The sequence below is a fragment of the Pocillopora damicornis genome, chromosome 3 (assembly GCF_964200805.1).
Source record: "Pocillopora damicornis chromosome 3, jaPocDami1.2, whole genome shotgun sequence".
NCBI lineage: Eukaryota > Metazoa > Cnidaria > Anthozoa > Scleractinia > Pocilloporidae > Pocillopora > Pocillopora damicornis.
Genome location: NC_142672.1, coordinates 13,858,700 through 13,871,199, shown reverse-complemented (window position 1 = coordinate 13,871,199; position 12,500 = coordinate 13,858,700). Strand labels below are relative to the sequence as shown.

The following is a 12,500-nucleotide window of genomic DNA, read 5'->3' as shown; positions in this document are numbered from 1 at the left end:
GTCGGTTTGTGATGATTCGTTGTAAGGTGGATCCGTTCTCACTGTAGAGTTAAAAGATTCTTCTGACAGAGAAGCAAAAGGAAGCTCGTTGAAATCAAGCGAAATGTCTTGCAAACAGACAGGGCATTTCCAGATCATTGCTGCGGTCCTCTGAATTAGTTTGAAGTCCTTGAGCGTAACATTACCGCACTTGATGTGGTACTTGAGATCACAAGTGTTGCACGTGAGCGTTCTGTGGTTTTGAGCGATGGTTCTTGAGCACTTGGGACAGCTTTGTTTGTTTGAAGTTGGTCCGGGATTTTCAGCGATATCTCCACTAATAATTAAGCGAGATATTTGAAATGTTGAAGCCGAGTTGGGATATCCGCTCACTCTGGCTCTTAGATAGCCTTTTACCCGGTAAACTTTAGAATCATGGCGGCAGTTGTCCCACGCTGGGTCGAGAATGAAATATGCCGTTAGCGCTTCCACAGGTTGACCATGCATGCCGAACTTCAGATTAGGCGTTGTAGTGGAGCAAAACCCGTCCTCGAAACTTAATCTTCCAGCGCTGAGAATGATACCCAGGAGCAAAAGAGCAATAACGTGAGAGCTCCGGAAAACATGGCTGTCCGCCATATTGGTTCGTTCAAATCCTCGATCCAGTCTGACCAGCCTGCAATGACTCTTCCATTGCTGTCAATTCGATCGGCAAAATTAACCAAGTATCCTTCATGTTTTCTGTAGGCCACGATTTGTCCTTTACACCATCCCCAGTACTTTGTAACGTCACCTGATTTGTCCTTCTCGTCATATTCCACTTCAATTAAACGGTTGATCAAGGCTCTTCCGTTTGGTTTCCTTTTACTGCTTAGTATATGTCTGCGCTTATCTGGCGGACCTTCGTCACCACATTTGCCTTCACTTGTGCATTTGGCCTTCTGCTTTCCAGGTGATGATTTGTAGGATGTTGTGACGTTCTCTTTGCAAGGTGCTTTTTTTCACAGCGTGGAGGCGATCTTCCAGGTAAATGTTCTCCATCAAGGCATGAAGTATAATACCACCTTCCTGAAGTGACTGCCTGTTTAAAGACTCGACAGGATTGGTAGTACTAGGTCCTTGTTCCCAATCCTTGTCATCCATTTCCTTAAAAGCCCTTGTTAACATTGTCAGGTGATTTACACGGCACCACCATTTACTCCAATGATTTAGCCTTATCCAGTCTTTGTTGTGCACGGTGTCAAATTCCTTGCCAACTAATTGCCTTGCTTCTTGTAGTTGACTGGAGCCAGAGACCACGTCGAAAAGCAACAAAACATTTTCCTTCTCGCTCTCGTCTTCGATTTTGCTTGCTAGGGCTTTAAATATGCGAACTTCAGTATCTTTCCTGCAAACTAGTTTGCAGACTCTGTTAACTGATCTCTGCCAGTGAACCGTGCATCCCCTGATCACTTTCAGGGAAAGGTCTTCACCCAGACACTGTTGAAGTCCTTTGTATTGTCCATCATCAAAGTCAACCAAGATAGATCTTAAATTCTTGCCATTCGCGAAGCGGGCATGATCAACCGTCACTTTTTGAAAAATCGTGGTGATGGATTTAGCATAGGTCTCACTCTCTTGCCTACTACATAAAACTCTTGCTACGGCATTATACACGCACGTTTCGTCGTTAAAGGAAACAACGTTTAGGAGGTATGGGAAGAAGTCATTACCAGTATAAGTAACGTCCATGAATAAATCCTCTGCTGTACTCAACAGTGCAGACTGAAATGGAGCCATGAAGAATGCATACTTTCTGCAAGGAGTAAAGAGGTACTCGCTCCCTTCCATCTGATATTGACCCATCATCTGATTGACTTTATCGCTGATATTCACGCTGCAATCACCATACAACTGGTTGCTTTCCACTTTTTTCCGAATTTTATCAAACTGGAGTACCTCGTCGAGTGGGCGTATCTCTCTGTGAACAGACGTCCATTTGCCAAGGGCTATCTTCCTCTCTTTTCTAACACGATCGGCATTTGCCGCAGGCGAACTCGCTTCGGCCGGGACATAACCAATTCCAAGGCCCTTCATGATGTCTTTAGTCTTTTTGGAGCTGTCACCGGAAACCACTCTTTGGATGTCCTCTTTCACTTTGCTTGACATGTTGTGTGTTGCTGGTTTATTGTGATTGTGTCCAGTTCCCGGTACAACACCAACCCATCGCCTTCCATCGTCATTGCAAGGCCATATGTACACCATATGTGCAGTACATGCTCCAGATGAAAGCAGAGAATAATTTTCCCTGTGTCGTATGCAGCGATTTATCTTTTGTCTGTTAGAGACCACATAGTCACAGTCAGGGCCAGCACAAGTTTTCACGCCTTCACAAGGTCCCCGTCTCACGTTCCAAGAAGTATTCTTACCTTCTATGATTATGTCGTGTCTTGTTGTTTGTGAGTCTCTTATTGATAATTGGTTGATAATTGGTTGGTCATAAAATGTGGCCGAGTGCTGGCTGCAAAAGGCAACTTGCGCCAATCTTCTACGTAGGCCAGTGGTTTCTGTGAGGACTGTGGGTCAGTCTCGAATCCGGGAAATTCATATTGATCTTTGTCTGTCAGCTTGAGCCATGTATCAGAACGCTTCAAAGCCTCCTTTAACTTTGGTAAGTGATGGTGTCCACGTCCACTCCTTTTCTTGTTAGTTATGGCGGCTTTCTCTTTTGTTTCCTCATTCAAAGGATTGACCGCAGGATCTAAAACAAGTACATCGCACGGACAGCGCAAAAATTCCTTACCTTTCTTGGAAACTTTGTATTGTCTCCACACCCTGTTAAACGAGTCGCATCTAGTTATGTTGAAGTTGATGTCTACATACTCTAGATTTACTGACTGTCGTAAGACTCTTGACCACCAATCACAGGAACATTTCAGCCCCGCCAGCTGCGAACCAGCAGAATAGGAACGAGACTTTTCCATGACCATCTGCATTTCTGGTGTGGAGAATTTATCTCTCTTACTTCCTCTTAACCATGTGATTAACTCTTCCTCTCTCACACCATTCTGATATTTTATTAGTTTTCCAAAGTCAATAATGGCCTGTATAAGAAGGGTGATCGCTTGCTTTGCGTTGAAGTCTCTTTTTCTTTTGATATCACAACTTGAACAACATGCATCTTTGTATTGCAGTTCCAACTCGCCCTCTCCAAACTTGCTGATTAACACATCTCTCAGGCATCTCCCAGAGTACATAGAGTATATCCATCGCAATGATTCAAGAAACTCATCTTTCATGCGTTTTTCTTCAGTCTTCGAGCAGCTTTGTGTCCAGAAATTCAATCGGTGATCGTCTTTGGATTCGTTGACGAGGAGAAATCCATCGGCGTCGGTACCACTTCGTCCTGCTCTGCCAAATTCCTGTACGATAACACTTAGGTTGCGCATACAACCGACTCGGAAAATGTTGTCCACGTGTGGACTGTGTTCCAACTTCATACGACTCAGTGGCAACCAGAACTTGAAAATCCTTTGCTCTGAAGTCAGAATCAGTCTTCCTCTTCTCATTGTGCGTCATTCCTTTTCCATAAAAGGGTCTCACATTGTCTTCTCCAATTATCGTCTTTAGTGATGACGTCATCAACTTCACATTGTTTCGAAAATCCATGTACACTATACACCAAATGCAAATATGGCGGACCACTTGGGAGGACTGGGTCTAGTTGCGCGAAAGCGAGGCTAGTGAGGCCTCGAGTTTGTTTTGACAATGCGTCCTTCGAGTCCATCGAGTAAGTGTTTTGTAGTCGTTCTGTTCTACGCTTTTCAATATGGTTACGAGTTGTTGTGTCCCTGAATGCAATCAGAAAGGAAAGAAGACGCCCACAGGAGAGAAAGTTTCTTTCTTTGAATTCCCACGCACTCCTACGAGGAGAAAACAGTGGATTCACGCAATTCGCCGTGAAGAAGGAAAGGATTTTAAGATCGTCGATGGAACAAAAGTTTGTTCCCTTCATTTTAGGCGAGAAGATTTAAGAAAATCATTCAATGGACGGGCTTATGTGGTTCCCGGTGGCGTTCCAACCAGATTTTCGTGGTCAGTTCCATCTCCAAGGAAAAGAAAAGCTCCTCCAGAAAGACATCCTCTGCCTCAGAAGAAATTATTTGCAACAAGGTCTGCTTCCTCTGATCACACCGAGTTACATGTAGTGAGCGAAACAGATATCACAGCGGAATCACTTTCCGAGTCGACGGCAACTGCCTCTAACCGAAATACTGAGCCAAACGATACTTGTTCGGAGTTAAATGCGCCAAAAAAGATCGAGGAACTGGAAGAGGAGGTGTTAAAACTTCGACAGGAAAACACTGAGCTAAAAAAGAAATTGGACGAGGTAGAGAAACAGAACGAGGCTATCTCGGCCCGACAATTTTCTCTGGAACGCTTTACATCAGACGCTGACATCAACTTTTATACTGGCCTTCCAAATTATGCTACTTTCCTCGCCTTATTTAACTTTTTGAACCCGGGTGAAAATGGAGAAAACATTCGTCCAAGAAGCACCTTAAAAGATGTGCCAGAGGATTTTTATGATGTGGACTCTGATGATGAAGAAAACATTTCACCTGCAAAGAAAGGACGCCCACAAAAACTCAAACCAGTTGAAGAATTTTTTATTGTCTTATGCCGCCTGAGAAGAGGCTTTTCAGAGCGCCATTTAGCTCACTTGTATGGTGTTGCCCAGTCCACCATAAGCAGGCTTTTTGTGCCATGGATTAATTTCATGTATCTGAAATTTGGCCAGGTTTGCATCTGGCCTCCTAAGTCAGTTGTTCAGGCAACTATGCCTGCAGATTTCAAAGAAAAATTTCTCTCAACGCGAGTCATTATTGACTGCACAGAGGTCTTTTGTGAAATGCCAAGCAGTTTGCTTTTGAACTCTGAACTTTTCAGCTCATACAAAAACCATGTGACATTGAAAGGACTTGTCGGGATTGCACCAAGTGGAGCTATTACATTTTGCAGTCAACTTTATACCGGCAGCATCTCTGACCGCAAAATTGTTTTACGGAGTGGATTTTTGTCCCAATCCTTTGAAGATGGTGACTCTGTTATGGCAGACAAGGAATTTCAGATACAAGACATCCTGCCCCTTGGTGTGGATCTGAATATCCCACCCTTTTTAGGCAGTGATGCTCAAATGTCTGCCGAAGATGTTGTTAGGACACAGCAGATTGCAAGTCTTCGGATACACGTTGAAAGGGCCATCAACAAGATAAAGAACTTCCGAATTTGGAATGGAGTTGTTCCTCTGAGTTTATTTAGTGTCGTTAACCAAATGTGGACTGTTTGTGCTTTCCTGTGCAACGCTCAGGATCCACTCATATCTAATATCACATGATCTGCTTATGTTTATTGTTTTACTAAGCCAATGTTGTTGTTTTCATTTATCTTTAGTTAAAATATTTTTCAAACCAGTTTTGTTTTTGTCACTTTTTGTGTTTAAAACATGATATTTAGAAACATACAAAATCATAAATCAAACTGGTTTGAAAAATGCAAAACCAAAAATAAATATGAACCACAACAGTAAAATTGACTTGACGGCAGGGCTAGTTATAACACTTAAATGTCCTGCTAACCTAAAAGTTTAGCATTTGCACAATGTCTGAACAATAACAAAACACTATAGACCCATGATGTTACATGAAACACATAAATATAAACCTAAGGTGGGAATGGGGGGGTGCTCCATTAGGGCTTATGGTGGACATGCAGCCAGCCTGTGTATGGCTTTTAGGGATTGTTTTGGGTTAAATTTCTTAAGCAGGGAACCAAAATCAGCATTCTGTCTGAAAGTCTGCAGGGTGGGAAAGTTTCTCTTCTTAAACATGGTCAGATTTCGAGTGTCTGAGCCACACCTCTCAACCCAATGATACATGGAGCACCCCCCCCAGAATCCAGAGCCTCATGAACCTAATGATATTATAACAGTAGTTAATTGTTTTCATATTTAAATGTCCCAAATAGGGGCTCACTATGTAGTAAACATGCATATTATAATAACAGTTACTTTGCCTTATGCTCTTGGTTCTCTAGCTGCTATAGCTAGGAAGTGTTTAAAATAATGCAGTTTCAATGTGTCCTTTAAATTGTTCCAAAATTGCACGTCAAATGGAATTCGCTCGATGCCCATTCCCTTACTGGTGTAGACGATGAAATCGCACCACTTTGCCCCGGTCACACCCATCAGCCCTTGCACTTGGACATAGTATTTATGGGTGCGTTTAAGTTTAGGCTTTCCATCGACTTCTTCCATGAAAAAGCTGCTATCAGAGCATGCATCCAGTGGGGTGACTAAGTACTTGGTTTCTGGGCACTTGACCTCAGAAAGACCAAATTGATCAGAGCATCCAGGATCAATAACCTTGCCATCTGGTGATGCACCCAAGTATGGGGCATCCATACTTATTACAAGTCCTGAGTTAAAAACCTTCACTGACTTGTTAATAGAGGACATATATTTTTGGTATTGTTCTAAGGCAATTGGCTCATATTTAAGTCCATGATTAGTATATCTTGATGAAAAAGGCTTTGGATTTATAAGATTTTGTACTAAAGATTCATGGTTTCTTTTTCTGTCCCGTATAAGACCAAAATTGGAGGCAGTAAATCGGAATTTCCTTTCCAACTTCCATTCAGGGCACTCTGATTGGCTGCGTGTTTTAATTTCAATGCCATTCAGTTTATCTTCATCAACTTGCAGATCCTTTAACAGTGATTTTTCTGCTTCTGAAAGATCAGCAGGTATCTCAAACTGTTCATTAGACTGACTTGATAGGGGAAATCTTGGATATGTCACAATATGCTCACCATGGTTGGCAGGGTTTGCCCTTGGGATAGACGTGATGTCACAAAACACTTTGAAATTATCTTCGGTCACTGCAAGTTGATAGCTAGCATACGAGCCTTGTGGACTTCTGCCAAATTTGGTTTCTACTAAGGGAATAGAATCAGCCTTTGGGGTCATAATCTGTGCTAGGGCCATATTTGGGTTCAATTCTTTCAAGGTTGCCAATAGTTTCTCTTCATCTGCCTTTTGCCCCCGTATATTATTCCTTGCCTCATATAGTGTACATCTGACGCCAGGTTCTCGAGCTGATGATCTGGGCTGCTCCAGGTAGGTCTATGCTACAAGCACCTCCATTGCTGGTTGTGGATTTATAGAGTCTCCTCTTCCCTTCCTATGCCATCGCTGTAAAGAGGAAGTACATGCTTGCTTTGGCTGCATGTCTTCTTCGTTTTCAAGTTCATGGACAGTTTTACATTCATATAATGAGAATTTGCAAATCTTCATCAAGAGTGCTAATATATGGTTACAAAAACCAACCTTCCCAGCAACGCAGGAACATGTAGCATGTTTCACTTCCCCACTTAAACTGCACAATGCGACTTTCTAGTTGTGTGGGGCATCATTCTTCCGAAAACTGTGATAGCAGTGAGACCGGAAATAAAAGTAGTTGTCATCGCTTGCTGCGGAGATACCCTTCAAATATTCGTCATTCAGAAAAGTTGTCGCTTTCCGAATACTCGTTGGCACTGAATGGGCTTTACTTGTCGGATCAATTCTTTTTCCAGACTTTGAAATGTGGTCATTCATTTCGGCGCGGGTAAAAAAGGGCATCCGCCGTATGTCTGCAGACCAGCCATCTGATGGGAAACTCAAAGGATGCTGAGTTGCGGCAATTCCGGAGTTGTCATCTTTGTTTTTATCCAAGCATTCCTTGCGCTTTGTATATACGGAGTCAGGATCCGGATCTACTATATTTTGATCACGACCTTCTTTGATATATTCCTCAACCCTAAACAGAAGGGAAGATAAGATCGTTTTTAAACTTTGGTTACCACAATTGCAATCAAGGCAAGTGAGGCGCGAAATCTCCGCGAATCGGTCGAAGTACGAGCATCCTACCTTTTCACTAATTGTGCTTTTGTTTTCAGTCCTTTCAATGTATTGCCCCTGCATTTCAGCCAGAAACGAAGTTCTTCATTTTTTAGCGTGGCAGGCGATCTACCTCGAAGAGAAGCTCCAGGAATATCGTCTTCTGTGAGCGCACGTGAAGCAGCCATTCGTGACGATCAAAACACAGGGAAAAGCTGGCCTCACTGGCTGGCCTCACTAGCCTCGCTTCCACGCAACTAGCCCTGGGCCGCCGGAGAGGTCCGCCATATTTACATTCGGTGTATTGCATATTCATCTTTTGTTATAGTTTTAATATCGGTTGCACATGTGCATCAGACGTCAACCGCTGACCTAGCTTTTTCGTTCTTACCGGACCTCTGCTTTACTGGTGTAACAGGGCTTGATGTTCAACTTGATGTTGCTGCGGTCGATTGATCCCTTGATCAAAACAGGATTTCTTAAGTAGTCATTACAAAGACTTTGTAACTGTTCCTGGCTCAGGGTGGCAGTTAATGTCATCACAGGTACTCCACTAAAGGTATCTTTGATATTCTTGAAGAAATCGTAACTTGATCGAAAATCAGAATTTCTATCAAACATTTTGTGTACTTCGTCCAAGACTATTAATTTGATATGATCCTTATTTTGCTCCAAATTTTACTTAACGCGATTGACGAAATGCTCTGGGGTCATGAAAACAACAGACGGGAAGGAGCGCTTGCCGTCTGCGGAAAATATTCTTTCGTGATTAAGGTGTGACTCAATTCCTGCTGCTCTTCCTAACGAAAACGCATCTATGCCAAGGCTCTTTAGCCCTTCAATTTGTGAGTTTATAAGCGATATGGTAGGGCTTATGACGACAACGAACTTCTTACGATCGATGAGAGAAGGCAACTGAAAGCATAAACTCTTGCCACTGCCAGTCGGTTGCACCACTATTGTATCTCGTCCAAGACAAACGCTTTGAATGGCATGCAACTGGAAATTTTCGAATTTACTTAAGCCAAATCTGGTCGAATGCCCCCTCCAAACAATCAGGTCTTCTTCGATCACATCAGGAAGATCTTCGGGTAGTGTGTAGTTTAAACAACTTGTCCTTGCGCAGTCCAACGGTTCAGATGCACGTGTGACTAATTCGTTTTGTTCGGTTTCGGTATTTACCTCTGAAACGTGGAAATTTTCTTCTCCTTCTGGGCTACTTTTAGAATTTTGCTCATCTGTTATGGACAAGTGAAGAGTGGCATTTGTCATCTTTATCTGGTCTTGTTTGAGGCCCTGGGATGGTTTATTTTTGCTGAAAATTTCTCCAGTGCTTTCAGAAGACGGAAGTAGCGATTCATTTCTTTCGAATTCCAAGCTGGCGTTTAAAAGTTCTTTATCATCCAAATCGCAAGCGCCAATGCAAAGATCAGCTTCCTCAAGGAGGGTTAACGAATGCAGTTGCGTGGAATAGTTTGGAATCGATACTTCCATTCTCGTAGAAATCCAATCAACCATATTATCTAAATCAGTGACTATTTCATCAGCTTCACAATCGAATTGCACCAACAAACCACTTTGTGTGCCACCTGCCTCTTCCGGTACCTTATGAGTATCCACAATGACAAACGAGGAACGTATCACTCCTATAAGGATAGCTAATGGTGGACATAGGTAAATGGCGAACGCCTTCCCGTCACTGTTAGATGCCAGCTCCAGAGATATGAGCTCTTTTCAAATAATTCTTCTTCTCCTGAAGTGACTGCGAGGACTGCTTCTCTAAAAGTTCTGTCGTGTTATAGCTAGTACATATGACATGGTTTAGGGTCATCGCGGCGAGTGCTTCGTCAACAGCGGCAAATTCACTGATTGATTGGGAAGGATTGATGTGCCTGGGGAGCGTCCTTATTGTTTCGCTGGAAACACGTTCAATGATGAAATGCTTGTCCTGCCCACATAATTCCGAACATTTCAAGAGATCGTCTGCAATTTTAGAACAAAGGAAAACACACGCGTTGCTTCTGTCATTTACATAGAGGTTCTCTGTTAAGTCTTGATTTAGGTCTGACGGGATTGCAGTTCCTTTGGATGCAAAACTGCGTACAACTTCGTCTATGACTTCAATTGCCATTCCTTGGTGGGTATTCAAGGAGGTGAACAGCACGTTTGGATTCTTCGACTTCCATTCTTGGAAGCGAATGCAGCTGTTTTCCCCTAATTCCTGCTGTTGGAGTGATGAAATCTTCAAATCCACTTCAACACTTGTCGGTCTCTTCGAGGGATCCTGTTGCCAACATTCTTGGAGAAGTGACATCCACTTTGTTGCGTTTTCAGACTCTAACCCACTCAGATCTTCTAAAGTTACAGTGGGTCTTTCTCTGCGCACAAAGTCGTAAATAATGGAAGAATTTGCTACTTCTCCCTCCCAAGGAGTTGATCGGTTTGGCAAGCTAAGATCGGTCATAACCATTTCGAAGCTGTAGATATCGCTGGCGTAAGATGGTCCAGAAGCCCTCTCAAGAAGTTCCGGAGCGGTGTACGCAGCTGTGCACATAACCAAGTCAGCGTTAGATGCAGATGGCATGACGGAAACTGAAAATTGTGCAAAATCGAAGAGAGCAGTACCAAAGTCACCAAGTTTAACAAGGTAACTATCTTGACCATTGTCACCGATGAATACATTTGCAGCTTTCAAATCACAATGAACGATCCTATTTTCATGCAGGTATGACAAACCACTCGCTACTCCCCGCATAATTTGTAAGCGTGTTGACCAGGAAATGGGCTTTACATCCTGTAGATCCAACAACTCTCTGGCGTTGTGAATCTCATATAATTCTCCATCTATTTCGATTCCCTTTTCGAGCAACTCTGTTACTAGCAGCGAGCGAGTGAAGTCGACCCCGAAATGCGCAAGTATGTTAGGATGGCGCAGTCTTTTTAGACACTCTATCTCTTTCTTCATTCTCAACTTCTGTTTTACCGAGAATGAGACCATGAACTCCTTGCATGCCACCTCTACTACTTCATTTCCTAATGAATGGTACTTACCTTTATATACCCGAGATGTGGCGCCCATGCCAATCGCCTTCGTAGACAATTCCACTGCCTCAGGATTCACGATTGGTTCTTCTGAACCTGCACGCAACTTTTCCTTGGTTTCGCGTTCGCCAAAGTTTTCCCCTGAAGATTTTGGGAGAATGTAATATCGTTAGTAGAAGGAATAGCCATTAGCCATTGTGGCTACGCCCTTTACGTTAGCGCACCCTCTGGAATCCACTGTTTGATAATATTAGTCATTTTTTTCTTGGTTGGTGAGCAAGCGGTATTCTACAAATCCTTACGTCTGGCTGGAATTCGATGAGTAAAAGTTGCAATAGATACCGCAGAGTAACATCTGTTTTTAATATTATGTACTCGCTCAAGAACTGTTCAGTTTATCGAGGATCTTGCCACAATTACAACCCAAAATCAACTTTGTCCTCTCAGCAAGCATTTAGTTCAGTTTTATAGAAAAATAATCATTTTATTCACCGCATAGATCGGTCCGTATTAGGAAACACTGTGCACTACGTCTTGAGTTCCAATATGGACCTTCCGGCTGATGAATACAATATATATCTGAAATTATTTGGCACAACAGTTATCCATACCTGAAACGACTCTGGAATCTAATTCCTTAAAAAACGTGATCAACTCCCCGAGATGTGTTGCTGACACTATAGATGGCGATTCTTTTAGAGGACGTGTAGTGGTGGATTTCTGCGTGGCAAAGTAATAGGTTAGCAAAATTTTGCTGTCTTTTTTTTTTTTTTTAATTTAACTTTCTGGTTCAGGATCATGCTTGTTTTTCTTGGTATAAGCTTGTTGTGCATCATGCATAACCATATTGATTTAAAGTATTTTGCCGATGTTAAGAATGATAACTTCGCAGGGATGAAAAATGATTGGGCTGTCTTTCCTTAACTAGATGCACATAGAGGTCATTTTACTTTTAAATTTGATTTGACTTTACTTTTAAGTTGAACTAAAATGAAAATACAGTTCAAAGTGAAATATAGTCAATTGCAAATGAAATTCAAAATGCAAGTGAAAGTGCGCTACCACTACCATCATGCTACGCGCACTCACCAGCAACAGAGCCGACCACGTGTTAGCTTGCAACATGGCGGAGTGGAGGCAGTTCGCAAACAAGCAGCGTCAAAAAAGAGCTACTAAGGGGAAACGACCAGCACGAGAATCTGTAGAGGCGAAAGATGAAATAATTGCAGAGGATGAGTTCCGAAGCCACTGGAAAACAGCAAAAGTACTCCAGGATTGGGCCAAGAGAATTTGTCCCATTCGAATTCGATGATATAACTTACGACAACATAGTAGAATCTTGCCAGGAGTACTTTGCTGCCCAAATCGATAAAGATACGTCTTAGCTGGCGAACGTGGGCCTTCTTGTAAGAAGATGAGTCGAATTCCAGACCACAAAGTATTCTATGTGCGCTTTATAAAAATGTCCGATGCCGAAGTATCAAATGATCAGGATGAGGAAGAACAAAAGCAACAGATGCACAAGGTATGTGACAACACTTAAGAGCTTAATGCAGGTGCA

At 42.6% G+C, this 12,500-nt stretch overlaps 2 protein-coding genes and 2 pseudogenes across 2 annotated transcripts; 2 read left to right on the top strand and 2 right to left on the bottom strand.

The window, feature by feature from the left end:
- Window positions 1–536: 536 nt before the first annotated feature.
- On the bottom strand, window positions 537–12,064 carry LOC113664118 (uncharacterized; annotated as a pseudogene).
- On the top strand, window positions 3,759–5,603 carry LOC149048316 (uncharacterized). The gene has a single exon (XM_089199143.1). It carries the CDS (start codon window positions 3,788–3,790, stop codon window positions 5,354–5,356), a length of 1,569 nt encoding a protein of 522 aa, XP_089055269.1. The 5' UTR covers window positions 3,759–3,787; the 3' UTR covers window positions 5,357–5,603.
- On the bottom strand, window positions 6,012–7,112 carry LOC149048315 (uncharacterized). Its single transcript, XM_089199144.1, has one exon. It carries the CDS (start codon window positions 7,001–7,003, stop codon window positions 6,035–6,037), a length of 969 nt encoding a protein of 322 aa, XP_089055270.1. The 5' UTR covers window positions 7,004–7,112; the 3' UTR covers window positions 6,012–6,034.
- Window positions 12,063–12,500, top strand: part of LOC149048314 (alpha-protein kinase 2-like) — a 1,695-nt pseudogene continuing 1,257 nt past the window's right edge.

Excerpts from the sequence above, each read along its gene's own strand:
- LOC149048316 (XM_089199143.1), top strand. The coding sequence starts at position 3,788 with ATGGTTACGAGTTGTTGTGTCCCTGAATGCAATCAGAAAGGAAAGAAG.
- LOC149048315 (XM_089199144.1), bottom strand. The coding sequence starts at position 7,003 with ATGGCCCTAGCACAGATTATGACCCCAAAGGCTGATTCTATTCCCTTA.